At 36.8% G+C, this 24,697-nt stretch overlaps 1 protein-coding gene across 1 annotated transcript in view; it reads right to left on the minus strand.

Annotated features, from left to right (window-relative positions):
* The window catches only part of LOC134540951 (probable G-protein coupled receptor 179), a 247,960-nt gene that overhangs the window by 71,897 nt on the left and 151,366 nt on the right, over positions 1-24,697 (minus strand). The window contains exon 7 of the mRNA XM_063384039.1: positions 22,505-22,740. Within this exon, the coding sequence (XP_063240109.1) occupies positions 22,505-22,740 (236 nt within the window). The remainder of the gene's footprint in view (positions 1-22,504; positions 22,741-24,697) is intronic.

Here is a 24,697-nt window from a genome sequence, read left to right on the forward strand (position 1 = left end):
AGAACGCACCATCGACCAGCGATGCTGGAAGGGGCGAATACTGAGCTATCACGTTCTAACCGAGAATGCTTCAGAAAAAAAATATCACGTGATTTGAAAAAAAAATGTTCAAGACATCCGGGTGGAGAATGTTTACTAAAAGCATTAAAGAATAGGCTGAGTGGTTCTGTTTCCGTATTTCGTTTCTAAACTTTACTTCTAGAAGAATGAGAAATGCTTGAAACGCGTGTATTTAGAACATATTTGGCATGAAATACACGGTACAGATTCTTGAAAGCACTCAAGGCACTTGCATTGCACCTTTTATATACATTTCCTTGCCATATAATGTAACGGTTACCAATCATATCGCATATGACGAGTCAGCCTTGCGTTCAGAGGCGATACAGCGCTTAGATCGCCAGCGAACGTCGCACTTATCATCACCTAGATAAATACACTTCTGGCTAGGTGAGCCTTCATAATGGTCAAACTCTGGGGATAAACTGCTGTTCGTTTGAAAAGCAACAAAATAATTTCATTGTATATTGTTTTAGACAAATTCTATCATCCATGATTTCTTTCACATTTTGTATTTTTATGAATTCTCGCTACCTTATTGTGTAAAATATAAATCAAAATCCAAATGCTCAATTTGAAAGCGTACTATAATTAATTCTAGATAATTTATTTCCCAGTATTCGGAGTCATTAAACAACCCCGCCAAATATAGTTCAACAGTTGAAAATATCAAAAATTATATTGTAAATTTTTATACAGTTGCTGCAACTATATTTAAAAAATACTGCACTTTAAATTCTTCAAAACCATACCTTCTTGGTTGAAATATTTTATTTTATTTACTTTTATTTAACATTCAAAATTCATTATGTAACATCATGCCATTATGATAGTGTTTTGGTGTATTTTGACGAGTTGTGAGATTCTTTAGAATCCAGTTCAAGTACAACTGATTCAAAATCTCAAATGAGCCCAACTTAGCCTTTGTACTTATGATATTATAAGCTTGTTAAATGCTATAGAAAATGTTTTGTATACGTTATGCAGTTATTGTTTGATCGATAGAAATAAACGTTTTAAGTCATAACTTTCAACAAAATAATTAGACTCGTTTGACTCTGAAATACAGAAATTACAAAAAGAATTACATACAAAAATTTATAAGTATATCTTTGAAAAATTCAGTCAGCTCAAATGGTTTTAACAAAAATCGTATATCCGCAGGTAAGAAGGTGGCAAGACAAATCTAAAATTTAAAACCATTATTTCCATTTCACTTATTCCATTGTTGTTTCATTTTAAAAGACTGCAGTTTCCGTTATCAGTAGCATTTTTAATGAAGACGAATAAGTCACATGGGAGAACAATGAATATGGTGGACATTCATTTGAACAAGCCATGTTTTTTTTTTTCATGGCCAGCATTTATTTATCTGTTAGCAAATTTAAACGTTTTTTTTGCTGAGCATAACAAATTATTTAATGTAAAGATATATACTACATTAAAGTCTTCAGTAGTATAGGAATGGGGCTTCTGGGACATGGCTTCTGGCTGTGGTGCTTGGTGCCGAGCCACATCTCTGACGTCACGTCTATCTGTGACGTCACGTCGGCCATCTTGGACGAGCGTAACGGGACACAGCGTAACGGGACACGGTGTAACGGGACATAACGTAACGGGACAAGTAGATCACGGCGGCCATTTTGGATCAGCCATCTTGGATCCGCCATCTTGGATGACGTCATTTTGTTTTCTCGAACTTTCCACCATTTTGTTTTCCGCCATCTTGGATTATGACGTCACCGTTGCAATTTCCGTTACGGCCGCCATCTTTAACTTTTTTATTTATTATCCGATTTTAATGAAATTTTTTTTAAAATTATAAAAAAAAATTAAATTAATAAAATTTTAATAAAATATTTATAAATATTGAACTTTTTAGACACGGAGTTCGGAGTCCTCGGTTCGAACCCGAAGAGTGCAAAAAAAATTAAAAATGGCTACCGATCCTTCCCTCTCAGTGGACGCAGGCAGACTGACCCCCACCACTTATGTCAAAGTATACATATCTTCACCTAGTATGACGTCATGTCCGCCATCTTGAAATTTGGACGCCATCTTGAAAATCTTTATTTATTATCCGATTTTAATGAAAAAAACTCCAAAATTCATCAAAAAATTAACGTATTTGAATTCTGTTTGATTATATCGATGTACGTCCTTGGTTCGATTCCCGGCGAGAGTAAACGGTTGATCCTTCCTCCATGAAAGCTACCTAGACTGATCTACCACCACCAGTACCAAGGTATATATCATCAACTGGTATGGCATCATGTCCGCCATCTTGTCTTCATCCGCTGGAGACCACCATCTTGTTTTCGTCTGCTAGAGTGTGCCGATACCATGTAGTATAATTTTATGTTCACCATACCTTTGTCCTGAACTGTTGACATTGAACTTTGACCTTGACCATGAACTTTGACCTTGACCTTGAAATTTGACCTTGACCTTGAAATTTGACCGTGACATTGAAATTTGACTTTGTCCTTGAAATTTGACTTTGTCCTTGTCGACCATCATGGATCCGACATTTTATGTTCAGTACATGCTACCAGGAGCTACCACCTGCCAGAGTACTCCATCTTGTGTGTGTACTTGTATTATGGAGTACATTTCCATCTGGTTAATTTTATTCTAACCCGCTACAGTGCAGTAATCATTTATTACCGAGGTGCCCCCGCCATCTTGAAATTCGACCGCCATCTTGAAATCATGTAATAATGTAGCTAGAAAAGCGGGAAAAAATCCAAAATTCATTAAATAAATCACTCATTAACTTAGATATTGATTCGATCCGCTCCCGTCCTTGGTTCGATACCCGATCGTTGCAATATTGTTTAATTTTATGAAAAAATAATAATTTCAATATACCATGTTCATCATTCTTAAAGAGACTTTAAAACCTCTACTAACATCATCCTATCAGACATCAAGACCACCATATTGGAAATTCATAATTGTAATGTTAGAGATTCGTGAAAAAGTTCAAAATTCATTAAATAAATTTGTAATCTATATACTGATTGATTAAATCGACTAAGGTCCTTGGTTCAATCCCTGGCCGATACAAATCAACTTTAATTTTAAAAAAGTACCAGAAAAGTGTAAGGTTCGAGAAATAAAACACCTCAAAGTCTTTTACAAACATAATATTTATTACACAATATCTATCCTACTACAGAATCACTTGCGAAAGCCAGCAATCTTATAAACATTTAGCCCTGCATAGACGTGCATCGACTACTTCTTAGCTCCAAATGGCTACAAATGCTTCAAAAGGCTCCAAATGCTCCAACAGCTCCAAAAAAAGGCTCCAAATGCTCCAATAACCACCAAATGCTTAACACAGCTCCAAATGGCTCCAAATGCTCCAAACGGCCTCCAAATGCTTGACAGCCTCCAAATGCTTGACTGCTCCAAACGGCTCCAAATGCTCCAAATGTCTACAAATTGCTTCAAATGCTCCAAACGGCTCCAAATGCTCCAAATTGCTCCAAATGTTCCAAACGGCTCCAAATGCTCCAAATGCTCCAAACAGCTCCAAATGCTCCAAACGGCTCCAAAAGCTCCAAATGTCTTCAAATGCTCCAAACGGCTCCAAATGCTCCAAATGTCTCCAAAAGGCTCCAAATGCTCCAAACGGCTCCAAACGCTCCAAACGGCTCCAAATGCTCCAAATTGCTCCAAATGCTCCAAACGGCTCCAAATGCTTCAAAAGGCTCCAATTGCTCCAAACGGCCTCCAAATGCTCCAAATGGCTCCAAATGCTCCAAATGGCTCCAAATGCTCCAAATGACTCCAATTGCTCCAAACGGCCTCCAAATGCTCCAAATGGCTCCAAATGCTCCAAATGGCTCCAAATGCTCCAAATGGCTCCAACAGCTCCAAAAGGCTCCAAATGCTTCAAAAGGCTCCAATTGTTCCAAGAGCTCCATCTTCAATTGATTCCAACTGATTCCAATTACTTTTCTTATCGAACTTGGCATGGTTACTAACATGTCTTTATTAGTATACATTTTGACTGGCAGTGGTAACGTATTTTGCACCTTTAAGTTATAAGTTTTATTTAGAAATCAGATTTCGATAAATGGTAGATACCATTTGGAAAGAAAATATATTAATTTATCTTCAAGTTTATACACATTTAATTTAAGCCATTATTGTATGTAGCCAGCTTCCCTCAGTTCTTTGAGTATGAAGGATATTTCTTTAATGTTCGAATAGTTTCCTGCACAAAGCGATCCATGTAGTAGTCGTAGCCTGTCAACCAATATGTTAGGATCTTCCCATGAGGTATAATCAAACTCTTCTGCTGCGTTCATCATCCTTGCATGTTTATAATAAATATTATTATCTCTGGTGTCTATCGTTTTAACACCAACCTCAAGGTCACTTTCGTCATCGTGACAGTGATTATCACAAGCTTGATCAGGATAATTTATTTTATTACGACGTTTCCATCGTTTTGGTCTCAAACCACCATCACAGTCTTCGCTCTTGCATGCTTTTGGTGCTTCAGCACAGTACTCAATCATGTCAGCCTTAGATGTGTCAGCACAGTCTTCGTTCACGCCAGCTTCTGATGTGTCACCACAGTCTTCAATCATGTCAGCACCACAAACTTGATCAGGATAATTTATTTTATTACGTCGTTTCCATCGTTTTGGTCTCAGACCGCCATCACAGTCTTCGATCTTACCTGCTTTAGGTGCTTCAGTACAGTACTCAATCATGTCAGCCTCAGATGTGTCACCACAATCTTCAATCATGCACGCTTCAGATGATTCATCATAGTCTTCGACCTTGTAAGCTTCAGATGGTTCTCCATCTTTCTCATTTTCATGGAGACGACTAGATATTGGAGTAAATATATTTTCATTTCTAATGTGGTTACAACTTCCTTCGTTTGTTTTAGATTTTAAATTATTATCTTGATCTAGATCAGTAATTTTAGCATTAGCTTTTTCGCCTTCGTTCCTCTTCCGCGATGTTGTAGCCCAGTCTTCGTTATCTTTATTCATCTTAATTGTACAGGTCTTGTAATGTCTATCCAAGTAATATCTTCTACCAAAGGATTTCTGACACTGACTGCAATGAAATGGTTTTTGACAAGGACCCAAATTACACTCGCTTCTCTCATGTCGTTTAGCATTCTTTCTCAAGGTAAACACCTTGCTACAGTATCTACAGTGATGACGTTTCGATACAGCGTCAGATCCTAAATCGGAATTCATATTAGTTACCGAGACTAATGCCAGATGCAAACTAAGAGTTTTAAATTAGATATATTACTTAAATAGAATTTTTTAATTATTTCATCAGCGAGAATTAATTTATATCATTCAAAGGTACTTTTTGCAAGTAGTTCTGCTTTTCAACAACAGATGTCGCCACATGTTACTTGCAGGTAAATAATATTTAGTTCTTTTATGCGGGATGTGGGATGCTCACTAACGATCGAAATAGAACGATGGCTTCGCTAGACTCCAAGGAGAAGGAAGTTCGTCCATCCTGTTAGTGCTTCTTAGATTTCTCAGAAATTATTTGACTGAGTAATGATAATTTTTTTTTTTAATTTCCGCCTGATAAAAATATTACAAGTAATGATTGAGTAGCAGAAGTTCACTAATTATATGCAACCTTGAATAAAAAATGACATGCTTCATTAAGTAAAAAAATCCTTCATGCAGAGATAAATTCCTCATCAGTAACCAGAAGCACTCGGAGAAAACCATCAGATGTATAGTCAGGAATAATCAGAAGCACCCAGTGAAAACCATCAAAATATTGTCAAGAATAATCAGGAGCACACGGAGAAATCCATCAAAATATTGTCAAGAATAATCAGGAACACACGGAGAAATCCACCATAATACTGTCAAGAATAAACGGGAGCACACGGAGAAAACCGCCATAATATTGACAAGAATAATCGGAAGCACACGGAGAAAACCGCCACAAGTTTTCTTTGATATCATCAAATTTCAGGAAAAAATAATAAAAAATAAAAATAAATTAATAAAAAATTTAAAAAAAAAAATAAAAAATACATAAAATTCTGGATGTACTAGAACTATATCTTTGCTCAACAATGAGAAGTTCACAAGCTAGCAGAATCTGTTTATGTATTTTTTATTTTATTTTTTTAAATTTTTTATTAATTTATTTTTATTTTTTATTATTTTTTCCTGAAATTTTATGATATCAAAGAAAACTTGTGGCGGTTTTCTCCGTGTGCTTCCGATTATTCTTGTCAATATTATGGCGGTTTTCTCCGTGTGCTCCCGTTTATTCTTGACAGTATTATGGTGGATTTCTCCGTGTGTTCCTGATTATTCTTGACAATATTTTGATGGATTTCTTCGTGTGCTCCTGATTATTCTTGACAATATTTTGATGGTTTTCACTGGGTGCTTCTGATTATTCCTGACTATACATCTGATGGTTTTCTCCGAGTGCTTCTGGTTACTGATGAGGAATTTATCTCTGCATGAAGGATTTTTTTACTTAATGAAGCATGTCATTTTTTATTCAAGGTTGCATATAATTAGTGAACTTCTGCTACTCAATCATTACTTGTAATATTTTTATCAGTCGGAAATTAAAAAAAAAAAATTATCATTACTCAGTCAAATAATTTCTGAGAAATCTAAGAAGCACTAACAGGATGGACGAACTTCCTTCTCCTTGGAGTCTAGCGAAGCCATCGTTCTATTTCGATCGTTAGTGAGCATCCCGCATCCCGCATAAAAGAACTAAATATTATTTACCTGCAAGTAACATGTGGCGACATCTGTTGTTGAAAAGCAGAACTACTTGCAAAAAGTACCTTTGAATGAGATAAATTAATTCTCGCTGATGAAATAATTAAAAAATTCTATTTAAGTAATATATCTAATTTAAAACTCTTAGTTTGCATCTGGCATTAGTCTCGGTAACTAATATGAATTCCGATTTAGGATCTGACGCTGTATCGAAACGTCATCACTGTAGATACTGTAGCAAGGTGTTTACCTTGAGAAAGAATGCTAAACGACATGAGAGAAGCGAGTGTAATTTGGGTCCTTGTCAAAAACCATTTCATTGCAGTCAGTGTCAGAAATCCTTTGGTAGAAGATATTACTTGGATAGACATTACAAGACCTGTACAATTAAGATGAATAAAGATAACGAAGACTGGGCTACAACATCGCGGAAGAGGAACGAAGGCGAAAAAGCTAATGCTAAAATTACTGATCTAGATCAAGATAATAATTTAAAATCTAAAACAAACGAAGGAAGTTGTAACCACATTAGAAATGAAAATATATTTACTCCAATATCTAGTCGTCTCCATGAAAATGAGAAAGATGGAGAACCATCTGAAGCTTACAAGGTCGAAGACTATGATGAATCATCTGAAGCGTGCATGATTGAAGATTGTGGTGACACATCTGAGGCTGACATGATTGAGTACTGTACTGAAGCACCTAAAGCAGGTAAGATCGAAGACTGTGATGGCGGTCTGAGACCAAAACGATGGAAACGACGTAATAAAATAAATTATCCTGATCAAGTTTGTGGTGCTGACATGATTGAAGACTGTGGTGACACATCAGAAGCTGGCGTGAACGAAGACTGTGCTGACACATCTAAGGCTGACATGATTGAGTACTGTGCTGAAGCACCAAAAGCATGCAAGAGCGAAGACTGTGATGGTGGTTTGAGACCAAAACGATGGAAACGTCGTAATAAAATAAATTATCCTGATCAAGCTTGTGATAATCACTGTCACGATGACGAAAGTGACCTTGAGGTTGGTGTTAAAACGATAGACACCAGAGATAATAATATTTATTATAAACATGCAAGGATGATGAACGCAGCAGAAGAGTTTGATTATACCTCATGGGAAGATCCTAACATATTGGTTGACAGGCTACGACTACTACATGGATCGCTTTGTGCAGGAAACTATTCGAACATTAAAGAAATATCCTTCATACTCAAAGAACTGAGGGAAGCTGGCTACATACAATAATGGCTTAAATTAAATGTGTATAAACTTGAAGATAAATTAATATATTTTCTTTCCAAATGGTATCTACCATTTATCGAAATCTGATTTCTAAATAAAACTTATAACTTAAAGGTGCAAAATACGTTACCACTGCCAGTCAAAATGTATACTAATAAAGACATGTTAGTAACCATGCCAAGTTCGATAAGAAAAGTAATTGGAATCAGTTGGAATCAATTGAAGATGGAGCTCTTGGAACAATTGGAGCCTTTTGAAGCATTTGGAGCCTTTTGGAGCTGTTGGAGCCATTTGGAGCATTTGGAGCCATTTGGAGCATTTGGAGCCATTTGGAGCATTTGGAGGCCGTTTGGAGCAATTGGAGTCATTTGGAGCATTTGGAGCCATTTGGAGCATTTGGAGCCATTTGGAGCATTTGGAGGCCGTTTGGAGCAATTGGAGCCTTTTGAAGCATTTGGAGCCGTTTGGAGCATTTGGAGTCGTTTGGAGCATTTGGAGCAATTTGGAGCATTTGGAGCAATTTGGAGCCGTTTGGAGCATTTGGAGCCTTTTGGAGACATTTGGAGCATTTGGAGCCGTTTGGAGCATTTGAAGACATTTGGAGCTTTTGGAGCCGTTTGGAGCATTTGGAGCTGTTTGGAGCATTTGGAGCATTTGGAGCCGTTTGGAACATTTGGAGCAATTTGGAGCATTTGGAGCCGTTTGGAGCATTTGAAGCAATTTGTAGACATTTGGAGCATTTGGAGCCATTTGGAGCAGTCAAGCATTTGGAGGCTGTCAAGCATTTGGAGGCCGTTTGGAGCATTTGGAGCCATTTGGAGCTGTGTTAAGCATTTGGTGGTTATTGGAGCATTTGGAGCCTTTTTTTGGAGCTGTTGGAGCATTTGGAGCCTTTTGAAGCATTTGTAGCCATTTGGAGCTAAGAAGTAGTCGATGCACGTCTATGCAGGGCTAAATGTTTATAAGATTGCTGGCTTTCGCAAGTGATTCTGTAGTAGGATAGAAATTGTGTAATAAATATTATGTTTGTAAAAGACTTTGAGGTGTTTTATTTCTCGAACCTTACATTTTTCTGGTACTTTTTTAAAATTAAAGTTGATTTGTATCGGCCAGGGATCGAACCAAGGACCTTAGTCGATTTAATCAATCAGTATATAGATTACAAATTTATTTAATGAATTTTGAACTTTTTCACGAATCTCTAACATTACAATTATGAATTTCCAATATGGTGGTCTTGATGTCTGATAGGATGATGTTAGTAGAGGTTTTAAAGTCTCTTTAAGAATGATGAACATGGTATATTGAAATTATTATTTTTTCATAAAATTAAACAATATTGCAACGATCGGGTATCGAACCAAGGACGGGAGCGGATCGAATCAATATGTAAGTTAATGAGTGATTTATTTAATGAATTTTGGATTTTTTCCCGCTTTTCTAGCTACATTATTACATGATTTCAAGATGGCGGTCGAATTTCAAGATGGCGGGGGCACCTCGGTAATAAATGATTACTGCACTGTAGCGGGTTAGAATAAAATTAACCAGATGGAAATGTACTCCATAATACAAGTACACACACAAGATGGAGTACTCTGGCAGGTGGTAGCTCCTGGTAGCATGTACTGAACATAAAATGTCGGATCCATGATGGTCGACAAGGACAAAGTCAAATTTCAAGGACAAAGTCAAATTTCAATGTCACGGTCAAATTTCAAGGTCAAGGTCAAATTTCAAGGTCAAGGTCAAAGTTCATGGTCAAGGTCAAAGTTCAATGTCAACAGTTCAGGACAAAGGTATGGTGAACATAAAATTATACTACATGGTATCGGCACACTCTAGCAGACGAAAACAAGATTGTGGTCTCCAGCGGATGAAGACAAGATGGCGGACATGATGTCATACCAGTTGATGATATATACCTTGGTACTGGTGGTGGTAGATCAGTCTAGGTAGCTTTCATGGAGGAAGGATCAACCGTTTACTCTCGCCGGGAATCGAACCAAGGACGTACATCGATATAATCAAACAGAATTCAAATACGTTAATTTTTTGATGAATTTTGGAGTTTTTTTCATTAAAATCGGATAATAAATAAAGATTTTCAAGATGGCGTCCAAATTTCAAGATGGCGGACATGACGTCATACTAGGTGAAGATATGTATACTTTGACATAAGTGGTGGGGGTCAGTCTGCCTGCGTCCACTGAGAGGGAAGGATCGGTAGCCATTTTTAATTTTTTTTGCACTCTTCGGGTTCGAACCGAGGACTCCGAACTCCGTGTCTAAAAAGTTCAATATTTATAAATATTTTATTAAAATTTTATTAATTTAATTTTTTTTATAATTTAAAAAAAAATTTCATTAAAATCGGATAATAAATAAAAAAGTTAAAGATGGCGGCCGTAACGGAAATTGCAACGGTGACGTCATAATCCAAGATGGCGGAAAACAAAATGGTGGAAAGTTCGAGAAAACAAAATGACGTCATCCAAGATGGCGGATCCAAGATGGCTGATCCAAAATGGCCGCCGTGATCTACTTGTCCCGTTACGTTATGTCCCGTTACACCGTGTCCCGTTACGCTGTGTCCCGTTACGCTCGTCCAAGATGGCCGACGTGACGTCACAGATAGACGTGACGTCAGAGATGTGGCTCGGCACCAAGCACCACAGCCAGAAGCCATGTCCCAGAAGCCCCATTCCTATACTACTGTCTTCCACTCCGGGAAAAACCACGGCTCGAAAGCTATGAGCTACAAGCGTGTTTACACAAAAAAGGTTCTGTAACTTTACACAAGATTCCTTAGGAAATCAGTTGCCAAAAAATAATTTGTAATACTACAAGATAGATATTGTAACTTTGTTCAAAACAAGTCTATGATTATTTTTGAATATATTAAATAAGTTTAAAAAATTGGTGCATAATTTTATATGTTTATTGATGTTTCATTCAAGAATAATTATACTAAACCTTGAAAAACATAACAGAATTTTCAACAATTTGATTTTATTTTGTTTTACTGTGCTTACAATCGTACGCAGTTAAAATTTGAAATGTATTCAAGGAACGGTTTACAAATATCTTTAACTATTGGAGGTACCGGGGCAACATAAAGCATAAATGCCCGGGTAAGGATTCAACCCCAGTGTAACTGCGAACCTTAATTTTTAGCGATACAGTTATTTTCTTGTAAATTTACATAATTATAAATATCTGTAATTTTACATGAATATTTCTGTTACAATGACAGAAATAATTTAGAATGTAACCACGCGAAAGATATCGCAAGCAAAATCTAGAAATATATTAGGATAATTCATGAGAAGTACCGCCTCTGACTGGTATTATTTCTTACATCATTTGAATCAATTTATGTCGCATAAATGTGGCTTACTATCCCCAATATTTACAGAACAACTTGAAACATTAAGAAGTTTACGATTAACCTAATAAACTCTTCATAGGTAAATCTTAATATATATAAATCTCGTGTCACAATGTTTGTCCTCAATGGACTCCTAAACCACTTAACCGATTATAATAAAATTCGCACACCATGTGCAGTTCGATCCAACTTGAGAGATAGGATAGTTTAAATCTCAAATTATAGTCGCAATTTTAATTTATTGCGATTTATAAAAGCGAAATACCACTCACTGACTCACTCATCACGAGATCTCTAAAACTATACACCCGATTGACTTGAAATTTAGCATAATTATTCATTTTGTGATGAAGACGCTCACTAAGAACGGATTCTGTGGAAATCCGATCCCAAGGGGAGTTTCGGAGGGGGTGGGGGGGGGGGGGGTAATATATCAAAATTTCCATTTTTTGGTAGGAAATCACCATGGCAACGGCTGTTGCTTTGTTGATGCTTCATTCGTCTCTATGACAACGACTATTTCATTGTTAGTGCAGTCCTCATCACCGTTGAAATTTAGCTGGTATCTAAATATCAAAAATTACCCTTTTTTTTCAAGTATTTATATTTTACAGACTTGAAACTTCACAGTAATGTTCCTTATGTTACGCAGGATGACATTTTCCGAAAATTAGATCCCATGGGTGGTTAAAACAAGGCAACAGGATTTTGCATTGTTCATGCCTTCTGCGTCTCCATGGCAACGGGCATCGCGCGGCAGTGGCGTACCCACAAGGAGGGGCAAGTATAATGAGCGGCGCAAGCGTGATCTGCCTGTAGACTGCCGTAGCGAAGTACGGGTACATCAGTTGTACGTTGCGTGCACGAGTCGGGAAACCATCGGTGCTATTCATTTTCTCTCCGGTACATTATACAGCATTGTAATAAATTTTCACTGATTTTTTTATTATTTACCATTACTGTAAATGGGTGATGTGGCTTAATTTTTTTCCATTAGTATAGCCGTGCGAAGCCGGGTCGGGCAGCTAGTACAGATATATATCATCAGACCGTATTGTCAACATTTAAGCTGGCAATATATAGACTGTTCATAAAAGAATGTCACAGTTTCTATAGTATATTATAACAGTTTAATTTAGACTATTAAAACATATCATGCATCAAATTTAAGGTAAATTAGCCTAGTTTTTTTTACAAATGTTAAATATGGACACATTTAGTTATACGGCACACATCCAACTTAAAATCAAATTCTTACCACAGTTTGGAATAGACGCATGTGTAAACGTGTTCTTAAAAACCTTAAACACAGTCGTCTTTGGCCACTAAAGTTCAAGACTTGCTTTCCGATCAGATTTCTTAGGAATACGCAGGTAAGATGCTCTGATACGGTCAGCATCCGGTACAGACTCTTTTGGTCGTCCCGTACTTTCCCCTTTACAAACACATTCGGTCGTTTAGAACTGTCTGTACCATCGGAGAATTTATTTTACCACGTGGGGGATCACAATTAACCTTTAAACGAAACGCACGTTGAGCTGAAATCACAGATTCTCTCTTAGGAAATTTGCGTAGCAGGTGCTGCAAGCGGGGGGGCTGAATTGTATCCCCTTGGAAAGGGTACCTTTCAGACTTATGGTGGCGGTAGTGTAGCTGGGTAGGAACTGGAAAGGTACCCTTTCCGATTTCTTAAAATGTATATTATTTTCTGCTTTAAAATCATGAAAGTTATCCCCTTGGAAAGGTAACCTTTCCAGTTTGCAACATGTTTGTGCTCGGAATGGTTAGGTTAGGTTAGTTTAGTTTAGTTTAGGTTAGATTTGATTAGGTTAGGTAAGGTTAGGTTAGAGAAGATAACTTTCACGATTTTAAAGCAAAAAATAATATGTAGTTTATTTTCTGCTGTGTCATTGTACAGAAAATCCTGAAAGGTACCCTTTCCGAGGGGATACCTTTCCAGTGCATATTTGCATTAAAACCGAAACATTTTAAGAAATCGGAAATGGTACCTTTCCAGTTTCTACCCAGCTACACTACCGCCACCATAAGTCTGAAAGGTATCCTTTCCAAGGGAATACATTTCTGACGTCCCCTGCAAGCGAGAAAACAACAACGCCGCACTCGCGCATGCGCTCATACAAAACTGTTTGAGTTACTCTTTAATTGTGACCTCGAACCAACACTCAACGACGCTTACAGTTGATACTATTAAAACTGTATTAAAGCGGGGGGTCCGGGGGTCTTCCCCCGGGAAAATTTGGATTTTAAGGTGTAAAATAGTGCTATTTTAGCAGTTTCCGGTACTTATATTTAAATATTGTAATGGTAAAATTTTTATTAATTTTAATATGAAATTTGTTTGAGTGATGAATAAGAAATTAATTAAACGTTTTTTGCTAAAGGGGGGGGGGGTTGAAGCCCTAACCCCCTCCCCCCCTGGCTTGCCCCTGTGTACCGTTCGTGTTGCTCTACGTAGCTTCACGCAACTTGTCTTTGACTACTGTGGGGAAATGTCTGATACCTGTCTCTGCAGTACTTTAGTAAACTATGTCCTTCAACATTCCAATTTCCCAACAAGCTATTCACTGTAAAGGCATTTCCAATTCTTCGAATTGATCCGTCGATATTGTAAATACGGCCCACATACGATCCACATTATGTAAGCAATAAGACATGTGAGAGGTGGTAACTGCTCGTTATTGATTCTGTATGTGTGAAAATTATTATATCATTTATACATGCATTAAATTTATCAGTTTAGTGCAGTGGTCCTCAAATTGTGCGCCAGTGTGCACTAGTTCGCCGTTTATGATTCTCGATCGCGTCCGATATATGTCCATGCATATGAATAAATATAGTTAGGGGAAGGTTCCATAAGATGGGACGTTTTAAAAAAGACATTTTATTATGAACATGTTTAAATTAGGAATTCATTAAAGAAATTTGTACATACCATACTGACATATTACATTCATAATAAAAAAAATATCATGACATAATATATTTTCAGAGAAAAAAATTCTTTAAAGAAAGTCAAAACTTGTCCCAGCTTAGTCTTTAGGTGTCATAAGACGGGACACTATTGTGCCTAAGTTGGGACATAACGAGGGGCATACAGTTTGAAAGTAAATTTTAACAGTACATTGACACTTCAATTATTTTCACACAGTTCACATATAAACAGTCCATTAACACTGACATTTGCACATGATTCATGAGCCCAGTCACTACACTCAACACACATAAGCCAATCTTCTTTTGATGTTGAATATGGAAGGTAACATACAATGCAGTGCCATTCATTTTTTTTCCGAAGCCGCAACCTTTCTTGATTTTCTGGGGAGATTTTCAGCAGTGGTACCTGGAGCAACACTGGTACCTGGAGCAGCACTGGTGACCGGGACAGCACTGGTACCTGGGACAGAAGCAAGTTTTTCTTGTTCGTTGAAAATCTTGCGTTTTACTGTTCTTTTGGGTTTGGCGGATGTTCTCTGTTTTCTCTTAATTCAGCTTTGTATGGCGTTCCTGTCAGTATAGTTGCTCCTACTGATTTCCTTGTTCATTTTCTTGTGGCAGCTAGAAGAGGACTTATGTCTTCAACTGTGAGGGAGGCTGCTGTTGAATTTACAACCACAGATGGATTAGGAGATGAAATTTCTGGTGGTGCTGAAAGCTCGTTTCCGGCCGATTTGTCAGTGATTTCGCTTGTATTAGTGGGTGTCGCTTCTCCAGATGTAGGCTCATTGTTGGTTTCATGTGAGGCTGCATGAACTGGAAGAGTTCTGTCAGTGACCGAGGAAGGTGCAAATTCGTATTCTTGAAATATATTCCTATTGATATGCCAGATTCCAGTTCGCCTGAATTCGCTGCTTGCATTAGCCACTGTTGCAGCTTTTCCATATGCCTGACTAAAAGCAGAAGCTACCTGATATTCTCCAAATGTTTTGCCAGGATGTTCCTTCAGCCATTGCTGTATAGCTTGGTTGTAATAAATTTCAATAGGTCCAAATATGCTGACGTCCAGTGGCTGTAATTTGTGCGTGGTGTGTGGAGGTAAGCTAAACATATGAAATCCAACAAAACACTCAAATCCACAGAAACTGAGAAACCTGCAGGAACCCTAGTTATTCCGTATGTTCAAGGGCTTTCAGAAAAAATAAGACGCCTGGGAAACAAATATGGACTTCAAACAGCATTCCGTTCTAAATCTACTATTAAAAGTATTGTTACCAAGGTGAAACCAGCCACAGAAAAATTACAAACTCACAACTGTGTGTATCAGATACCCTGTGAATGTGGCCACATGTACATAGGTGAAACTGGCAGAGCTCTATCCACCCGAATCAAAGAACACAAAAACAACTGCAAGAAGGGCGAAACCCTAAAATCCAGACTTGCTGAACATACATGGGAAAATAGCCACAAAATTCTCTGGGAAGACTCCACACCACTCATGCAGGAATCTGATAAAATAAAAAGGAAAATCAAAGAATCAGCCTTCATTATTAGCAATAAAAATATTTTCAGCCAGCAGAGCATTGAATTAAAAAATATGTGGATCCCTTTGATAGAGAGAGAAACATCCCTGCAGCACAAAACAATAGCCAATACTCAACCCACCATAACCAATCCGCTTTAACTACATGGTGCACAGCCAATGGGGAGACAGCTCGTCTGTCATTGGCTGAGCAAGATGTAGCCCTTTCTCTGATAAATACCCTCATTTTCCAGCCCCTTCTCAGTCGCACCTGTGTTTCCGTACCATGTGCGTCTCTGCCTGAGGACGGGAGCAGATAGCAGTTCCCGAAACGTCGCTTGTTTCTGTTTTGGTAAAACTATTGTATTTTTTTGTCTTTTCGTTTTGTAATTTTTTTTTGTCTCGTTTCAACTGTTGTGCTGAATTATTTTGGTTTCAATATTTTTGTGTTGTCATCTTTTGTGTGTTTTTTGTTCACTTAGTACTTTTTTCTTTGTTTTTTCTTTGTTTGTTAACCATATTTCTGTTTTTGGAATATTTTGTGGTGTTTATATTCTTGTTGACAACAGCAATTGTTTGCTTAATTTTGTGTGTTTTTTGTCTTTCTTTAGTATTTTTATTTTTTTTATTTAATTGATTTATTAGTTTTTCTTCAACAGAAAAAGTTCTTAGCAATGGCGTATGTCCAAAAACTTACATCAAGTCAAGCTAAGCAGAATTACACTATTTTCAGAACAGTAGTCAAGTACTTCAATGCTCTTTGTATGAGCAGTGTGGCCATCCACAATCACAAGCACTGGGTTTTCTTTCGATGGTCTAACATACTGAAAAAAAATGCTTCATGTATGCCAAAAACAGTTCTGTTGTAACCTAACCACTGCCACTAGATCCAACCAATAATATTGATCCTACAGGAGTACCATCTATCAAATCAAGCTTTTCACTTTTTCTGGCAAAGATGAAAGCAGGAGGGATGAAATTACTACAGGCATTAACAGCGCATATAACAGTAATCTTCTTGCCCCTTTCTGCACTTGTCAGAGCACCAACCTGCTTTTTCCCTTTCTTTCCCGATATCTTAGATGGTTTGTGGACAGTTTTCATTCCGGTTTCATCATCATTGAAAATCAAACTTGCATTTAGCCCACGATTTTTACACACCTCTTTAAGCAAATCAAAAAACTGCATTACCCTTGGTTGGCTAAAACCAACCGCACGTCCAAATGATGTAGGCTCTGGTGACCGAAGAGACACGTTTGGGTTGCGATCGAGAAATGAATACAGCCATTTTTTTCCCAGACATCTTGGTTTCCTGATTGAACCTATGTGATATATATATTTATTCTCAGCTAATTCATATGCCAGTTTCCTCAGGTCACTGCATGACAAACCAAAAAGCATTTCTTCAAGTTTCAAAATATAACAGCAAAGTTCCTTTTCGAATTCGGCACATAATGTTGTTTCGAACCTTCCCAAATGTATTTTGCTTCCAACAGCAATAATTTTTTCCTCGTCGCCGCCTGTCTAATGTTGATTAAGGAACATTATGTTTTCTTGCCACGTCCCGCACTGACATTGCTTCACACGCAGCGATGGCTAACAGCATATCTTGTTCTTGCCAACCTCCTTGCGCTGTTTTCGTCTCATAATAAACGTGTTTAGAATGTGTGCCAGGCATTTGAAACTGGAAAAAAAAAATATTTATTTGTTAAAATCAAAACAAATAATTTGAATTTTTTAATAGGCCTACTAAAATTCAGATAAAAATTATTTTTGTAAAACCGTAATTCATCAGCACACAGTAAGATGAGCACTTTTGAAAGCCCTTCCAACAAATGTACCAGTTAACAATAATTGTAACCTGTAGCTGCGAAATGTGTAGCCTAGTACCTACTGAGAACAATGATATACGTAGGCTACTTACTGTAGATCTTTACTGTATTTATTAGTTACATGACCAAGTAGAAAATAAATTAGGCTTATGAAACATTTGGTATGATTGTTATTTTTAAATATGGTAAATTTATAAGCTTTGTGTTTTATATTTCACTCGCACAGCGCTTATAAAAGCAAACTATATTCCGAACATTTCACAAAAATATTACTTTACGCATTCGAGACAGTTTCGTAAGATGGGACATTGTTTCATAAGATGGGACACCAGCGTCCCATCTTTGGAAACAGTGCCACTATAAGAATAAACTCTTCTAACAGGCAGCCATTATGGTTTAGGTGAACACAAGCACAGTACAATACAGAGCGAACGTGTCGCTATCGTCCCGCAATCGACAATTTTTTTATAATAAATACAATCTATACAAAAAAACAAAAAATGCAACCTTTAAACATTTTAGTAAGTGTATATGAAAACAATTACCTTAACATAAAATCGAAACCAAAAGACGTTGACGCGGCGTGACTGCTACACCGACACCTTTAAATACAAGCTTCTAGACACTGCCGACAGATAGCACTAGCGTTCAGTATCCTGGCCGTTACTGCGACTGTCCCGTCTTTGGAAGCGTCCCATCTTATGGAACCTTCCCCTACTATATTAAGTGATTTAGGATTAAAAGCCCCATTCATCGTAGTTCGTAACTGTAGCCACTAGATCGCTCCACCGTTACGTGTATTACAGCCGTCCAAGTCAAGATAAGCCCCAGTAAAAGTTTCGTCCAGTTGAATTCATTTTAATAGAAATCACAACACAATTGCAGATAAGTGGCATCATTAACGACACTTGTTATAAGACAAAGATCTAAAGAAATGGATAAATGGATGTGATTTGTGTGTTTTAAGTTCATTTTATTGTCTTATCAATCCAAACAAATTCGGGTGTTTTCCTTGTTATGCACTGCCATGCGTCAGACATTTTTAATACATGCTGACAGGTAACCGCTAATGGGCATCCCTACTGTACCAAAGAGATGCCCCACCTCCATTCACACATTGTTAACAATTTTAACCTTTAGTTTAACAAGAAAATTGCTATCAAGTTATCCAGGGATGTTCGTAAATTTACTACTATCTTCGTAAATTCGTAAATTAAATTCTCCTTGTATTTGTACAACCCCAATAACGTTAAAAATGTAACTTTGGCAGATTCGTGAAGGTTAAACAATTAGAAAAGTCTACAGACAGTTTATCTGTAATTACTGTAAATATAAAATCTTGACCTGAAATGGGAGGCTTCCCCTTAAGGGCGCATGTGCTCGTCCGTGCCAGTACTTGTGCCTGGCTGTTTGCTATGTGTGCCTAGATTACACTGCACGAGAATGTGGGCCGTATGAACTCCCTCAGAGCACTCCCAAAGGGTGGTCGTCCACTCGTCATCAGCTAGAGACCTGCAAAATTCGCGGATTCATTGACCTCTAGGATGGAATCCACAGTCCTTTAAATACTCGCGGAAATGACACCTGTTCATTAGCTACTGACGCGTGAAACGTCTCAACTAGGCTGTCCGTAATTCAGCACTTTCTTGGTTTAGTGTTTCCCATTGGCTCACAGTTCCCTGTATAAAATGTGGGCCGATCGCAGAAGCGGTACAAAGGTATAATTGTTTTGATGCTAGCCTATCGCGAAATGAATCCGCAAATTTTGCATGTCTTTAGTCATCACCGATTACGTCCGGATTCACACTACATGTAGGGGCTTGACTGGAATTGAAAAAGGGCGCTTGTGGTAGCTCCTGATGAACAAGCGTTTAGGATCTCTTTTGATTCATCTCTCGCCAGACATCCTGTACGGGATGACGAACCTATTCATTTCGATCCTAGGTACATTAAAGTATTTTATTAAGCTAAGAAGAATTGTGACTAATGCCTTTCGCAAATTATAAGTTGATGCCAAGCGAGTATGTCCTGAGTTACGGTTTTCCTTCCAATGAAGACAAAGAAAACGCATTATAGTTTTTGATGATTTTATTTGACATTTGATTTGATAGATTTAAATTGAATTGAATATTTATTAATTTTTTTTTTTCAAATTTTAAACCCCGTTACATCAGTGAATTCATGTCGTTTTTATGTTAGCGTAATATCTGAGCAGTGGTAGGTGCAGCAGCCATAATGCAAGGGTCGCGGGTTTGAGTCCCGTGCGGAAAATACTTTTTTACACAATCGAATCTTTTTAAACGGTTTGTAAATCTTATAATTTTTATCTAATACTTTTGTCTGAATAAAATTTTTTATAAGATGAGCCATTGCTGCAGGGTTAAAAAAACAAGAGTAGAAATTAAAAAAAATCATTATTTTCTTACCATGTACACTACCAAATTCGTTCCTAATTTATTGTCAAACATTAAATTATTATCTAAATATTTTGTCTGAAATAATTTTTTATTCAACCTACCATGACTGTAGTGAGGGAATAAACAGGATTTGAATAACAAAAAAAATGTATGACTCCAATAGTAGGCACACTATCAAATCCGTTCAAATTGTTTGTAAAACTTATAATTTTTATCTTCAACCTATGTCTGAAACAATTTTTGATAATACAATCGATTATTGCCATGGGTTGAAAAAACCTGGGGTTGCAATGAGAAAATAAATGTAACGTCCCTACCCGGGACACTATCGAATCAATTTTTATTTTTGTTTAACTGACTAAATATTGACTAAAACTATTATTAAAAGAATTTTTGTTTACCCAACCATTTCTGCAATAACAAAGGTTTGAAAGTAAAAAAAAAAATATTATTAATTTTTATAAAATATAAACAGTCATATCCGTTAAAATTTATTGTATGAATCCTAAACTTTATCAAAAACTTTGGCTGAAAAAGTTTTTGATGAAATGAATTATTGCCGTAAAAACATGGGTTGAGTGTTTAATAATATCCAAAACATTCTTAGTATAAATATAGTTTGAATTTATTGAAAACAGTCTTAATATATCTTAAACCGTGGTTCAAATAACATTTCTATATGAACACGTGATAAGTGCAAGAGATGAAAAATAGTGTTTAAAGGTAAAAAATTTAATAATTGCTTTATTTGGCATGTAATATGAAATTAGTGTTAAGCTAGTCAATCCTGCGTTTTTAACTATTGAATGCTAGATAGAGTAAGTTAAAAATATTTGTAATATGTTCGCTACATGGAAAAAGGGCAAATATTGAATTGATAATTTTGTAATATTGGAGAACATAAATATGTTAAGTACATTCAGTTCTGAAAATGTTCTAGAAGTTTATAAAAGTTTCAAAAATATTTCCAGAATAAATAGCTACTTCGAAATTTACCTTCGTCTGTAAGCTGTGCAGAAAAGGATTTTTTTTTTTTCATTTACGAACATTTTAATATATTTATTATCTTTTGGTTGGCAAATAAGCTAAACATTGTGGTAAAGGTTTGGGCCACATTACCATCAACCTCGCTTATCTGTCCGTAAATGTCGATAGGGCGAACTTCTTTCGCATTCAGAAAGCGAATTACGCTACGAACCTTACAATGGGCGGGATCTTTAATGTTGTCACACATTTTAGTGCTACGCTATAACCAGTAAACGACCGTGACGGCTCTGTGCTAGCTTCAGACTAGCGAAGGAATGGGCAGGTGTTTGACTGTGCGGCTCGTCACATCAAAACATTTCGCAGTTATGCTTCTTTAGGTGTGTTTTGAAAAAAAAAATGATGAGAGTGAATTTTTACAATTCGCACAAACCATGCGACGAAAATTGACTGTTTAAAGAAAAAGCAACATACAAATAAAACAAATATATATGCTTTAAATCATATACTTTATAGATTGATATTGGATACTGGTTCATATAAATAAAAATATCTATTTATTTTGAATATTGGTGATAGCAATTGTATTCACAAAGTTTTTTTTCAAGTGTACAGCATATTTATTAATTTTTCATTTTATTTAAAATTCATCTCCATTATTTTTTTAAAATTAAAAAATAATAATTTAATAAACATGCCTACTTATATTAATAATCAGTACTGCATATTTTTTAAATATTTAAATTTGTTGCATTTATAATCGACCAACCGTTTTAAAATTTTACTCCGGTTTGTTTATTATTTTATTTCTATTAATTAGATGCATGCAAAATTAAGCTCAACTTCTAACGCGCGTACATAAGTACATGCACACACTTTTTTGACATGATAACGTCTCATAAATCGATGAACGCCGGCTGCACACATGGAAAAGCATGACTCATTGTCACGTTGCGCCTGAGCCGAGCGTGCAAGAACCGGCCAACCACCGCGCGAGAAAATCTTCTATAATATCAAACAGGTCAAGGCGGGCTTTTTTTAACTAATTGTTCGTGATTATATTTAAACCAATTATTTAAATTAAATTTTCAAAAAACTGTAAATGATATTTGAAAATTAAAAAAGTATGCGATATTTCATCAATGTTGTCTTATGGCGTTATCACGTAAAATTATCGTCCGTAAACCGACTTTACAGATAACCCCCCTTTTTTAACTTTTAGAATGACCCTCGTATCGCCCACAATTATTTGTATATATATATTTTTAAGTGCGCACTGGCACGATGTGTGTGTGTGTGAGAGAGTGCGCAAGTGTGGTCGGTCACCCGTCTCCGTGACGTAGTCCCACCACAGCGCCTTGCAGGCCAGGAACTGCAGGCCGTCCAGGGTGCGGCCCAGCTCCACCACGTGGTAGTCCTCGCGGATGAAGTTGAGGTTGGTGGCGGTCCACGCGGCCATGTAGCCCAGCACCACCAGCACCATGCCCAGCAGGTACTTGAGCAGGTCCTTGTCGCGCACCACCCAGCGGTGCGCCTTCCGCGTCCTGAACTCGATCAGGATCCTGCGGTAGTTGCGCGAGTTACGGTACGATTGCACGAAATTATGGCACACTCACCTCATATAATGGTACACTCACCCAAAATAATGGTACAATAACTCGATATAATGGTACACTAACACGACATAATGGTACACTAACACGATATAATGGTACACTAACACAACATAATGGTACACTAACACAACATAATGGTACACTAACACCATATAATAGTACAATAACACGAACCTTGGATGTACTACACACCATGTCACAAAATTTGTAACTTTTTTTTGGAAAGTTTTTAGATTTGTTTCAATTTATTTATTTACTTTCAGGTATCTTCGCTAGGTTTATGAATTCCTTTATGTTTTTCTAACACATATGGACAAAAATAATATATATTCAAGATGATGGTTTTAAGATTTCATATTATAAATTCAATTTGTATTTAAAACTACACCTCTAAAAAAACATTAGTGATCTATAACAATATAAAGAGCGAAAATACGTACACCATGTTAATCACGGTGCCAACTATACTTCATAAAAAATTGGAATGGTTTCGTAAACATTCGTGGTCAATCAAAACATAATGGGACACTGAAAAATTATTATGGTATACGGTTGCAATATCATGATACATCGAGATTAAAAAATTGTTTACTAACTCAAAAATATTGCATATTCATTTAAAACTATGGTAAATTGCTAGGAATTTTTCGCTTACTAGACGCCATCATCCATTCCTCCATTCCTTTCCTGATTAGTGTCGTTGAGAATTTCCTACAGCGACTAATTTCAGTGGCCCTATACTTTGCGGGTTTTTGGGACACTTACTTTTGCAGTACTTTAATATTTTAGAGAGATGCATTATTGGGTGACCTAGGGGTATGGAATAGGCCCCAAGAATATAGTGGGGTAGGGGGCTGCCTCTGGTAAATTTTAAAGAAAATTAAATAATAAACTCTCGAGAACAACTTTTTAAAACCAACCTAGAACTTAAATTTCAACAATGATTTTGCTGAAGAAATTTTCATATTCCTGATAAATCATTAATGGGTAAGTTTTATAAATACTAAAGTAAAAAAATGGGTGAAATCGCATTTCATGAGGCAATAAAATCTTTGAAAGTGTTTTAATACGAAATAACGGGAACTGGAAAGAAAAATAAATGCAGTGACCAACACTTTAAATTATATAATAATAACAATTAAACAGTTCCTTTTCCCATTAATGTCAATAATATTTGACACAAAGCAAGACATACAAAGAAAACAAAAAAATGGAAATAGGCGATGCGGGGTCCTGGAGTCACCCCTGCCTATGTTTATGCATATAAACATTTATATGCATACACAAACATATAATATATGCATTTATATATGCATATACCCATACATATATACAAATATACCACATATATGCAAATACAAATATATATGCATGCGCACACGTGTACACACATTTCTGATATTTTCATTTCGGACCTACGAGTGCAGTTGCTGTATTAGCCAATTGACTTGGTCAGTTTGTAATTAATAATTTTATGGTATTTTGAAAAGATGTGATGCCTGTGCTACGATGATAACAAAACAAAATTTTTATTCGTCTGCGATGGAACTCTTCTGGCATCGACGAATCAAATGTGATATCTCGACCTCAGGTCTTGGCGTTCAGGACCAACCAGTATTACCGGTACGTCTTAGCCGTAAACCCCGATATGTAGGCCTATGTGCAAGTATTAGGTTCAGTGGAATGTGTAGTCACGTTAAGGGGCCTGCTTAGTCTGGGGTGTAGTTGTGTTAGCGAGGCGGGATGATAAGTACGACGCTCGCTGGAGTTATAGCGCGGTGTGACCTCTAAGCACAAAGGCTCCACACTGGCGCGCAGTCTTCTAGTCGCGCACAGGACAACTCGGTGAAATTTGAGCGGTAGCCAAAACATTAGGTGGTGGAGAAAATGAGGATTAAGGTGT

The sequence above is a fragment of the Bacillus rossius genome, chromosome 17 (genome assembly GCF_032445375.1).
Source record: "Bacillus rossius redtenbacheri isolate Brsri chromosome 17, Brsri_v3, whole genome shotgun sequence".
In the NCBI taxonomy this organism is placed as follows: domain Eukaryota; kingdom Metazoa; phylum Arthropoda; class Insecta; order Phasmatodea; family Bacillidae; genus Bacillus; species Bacillus rossius.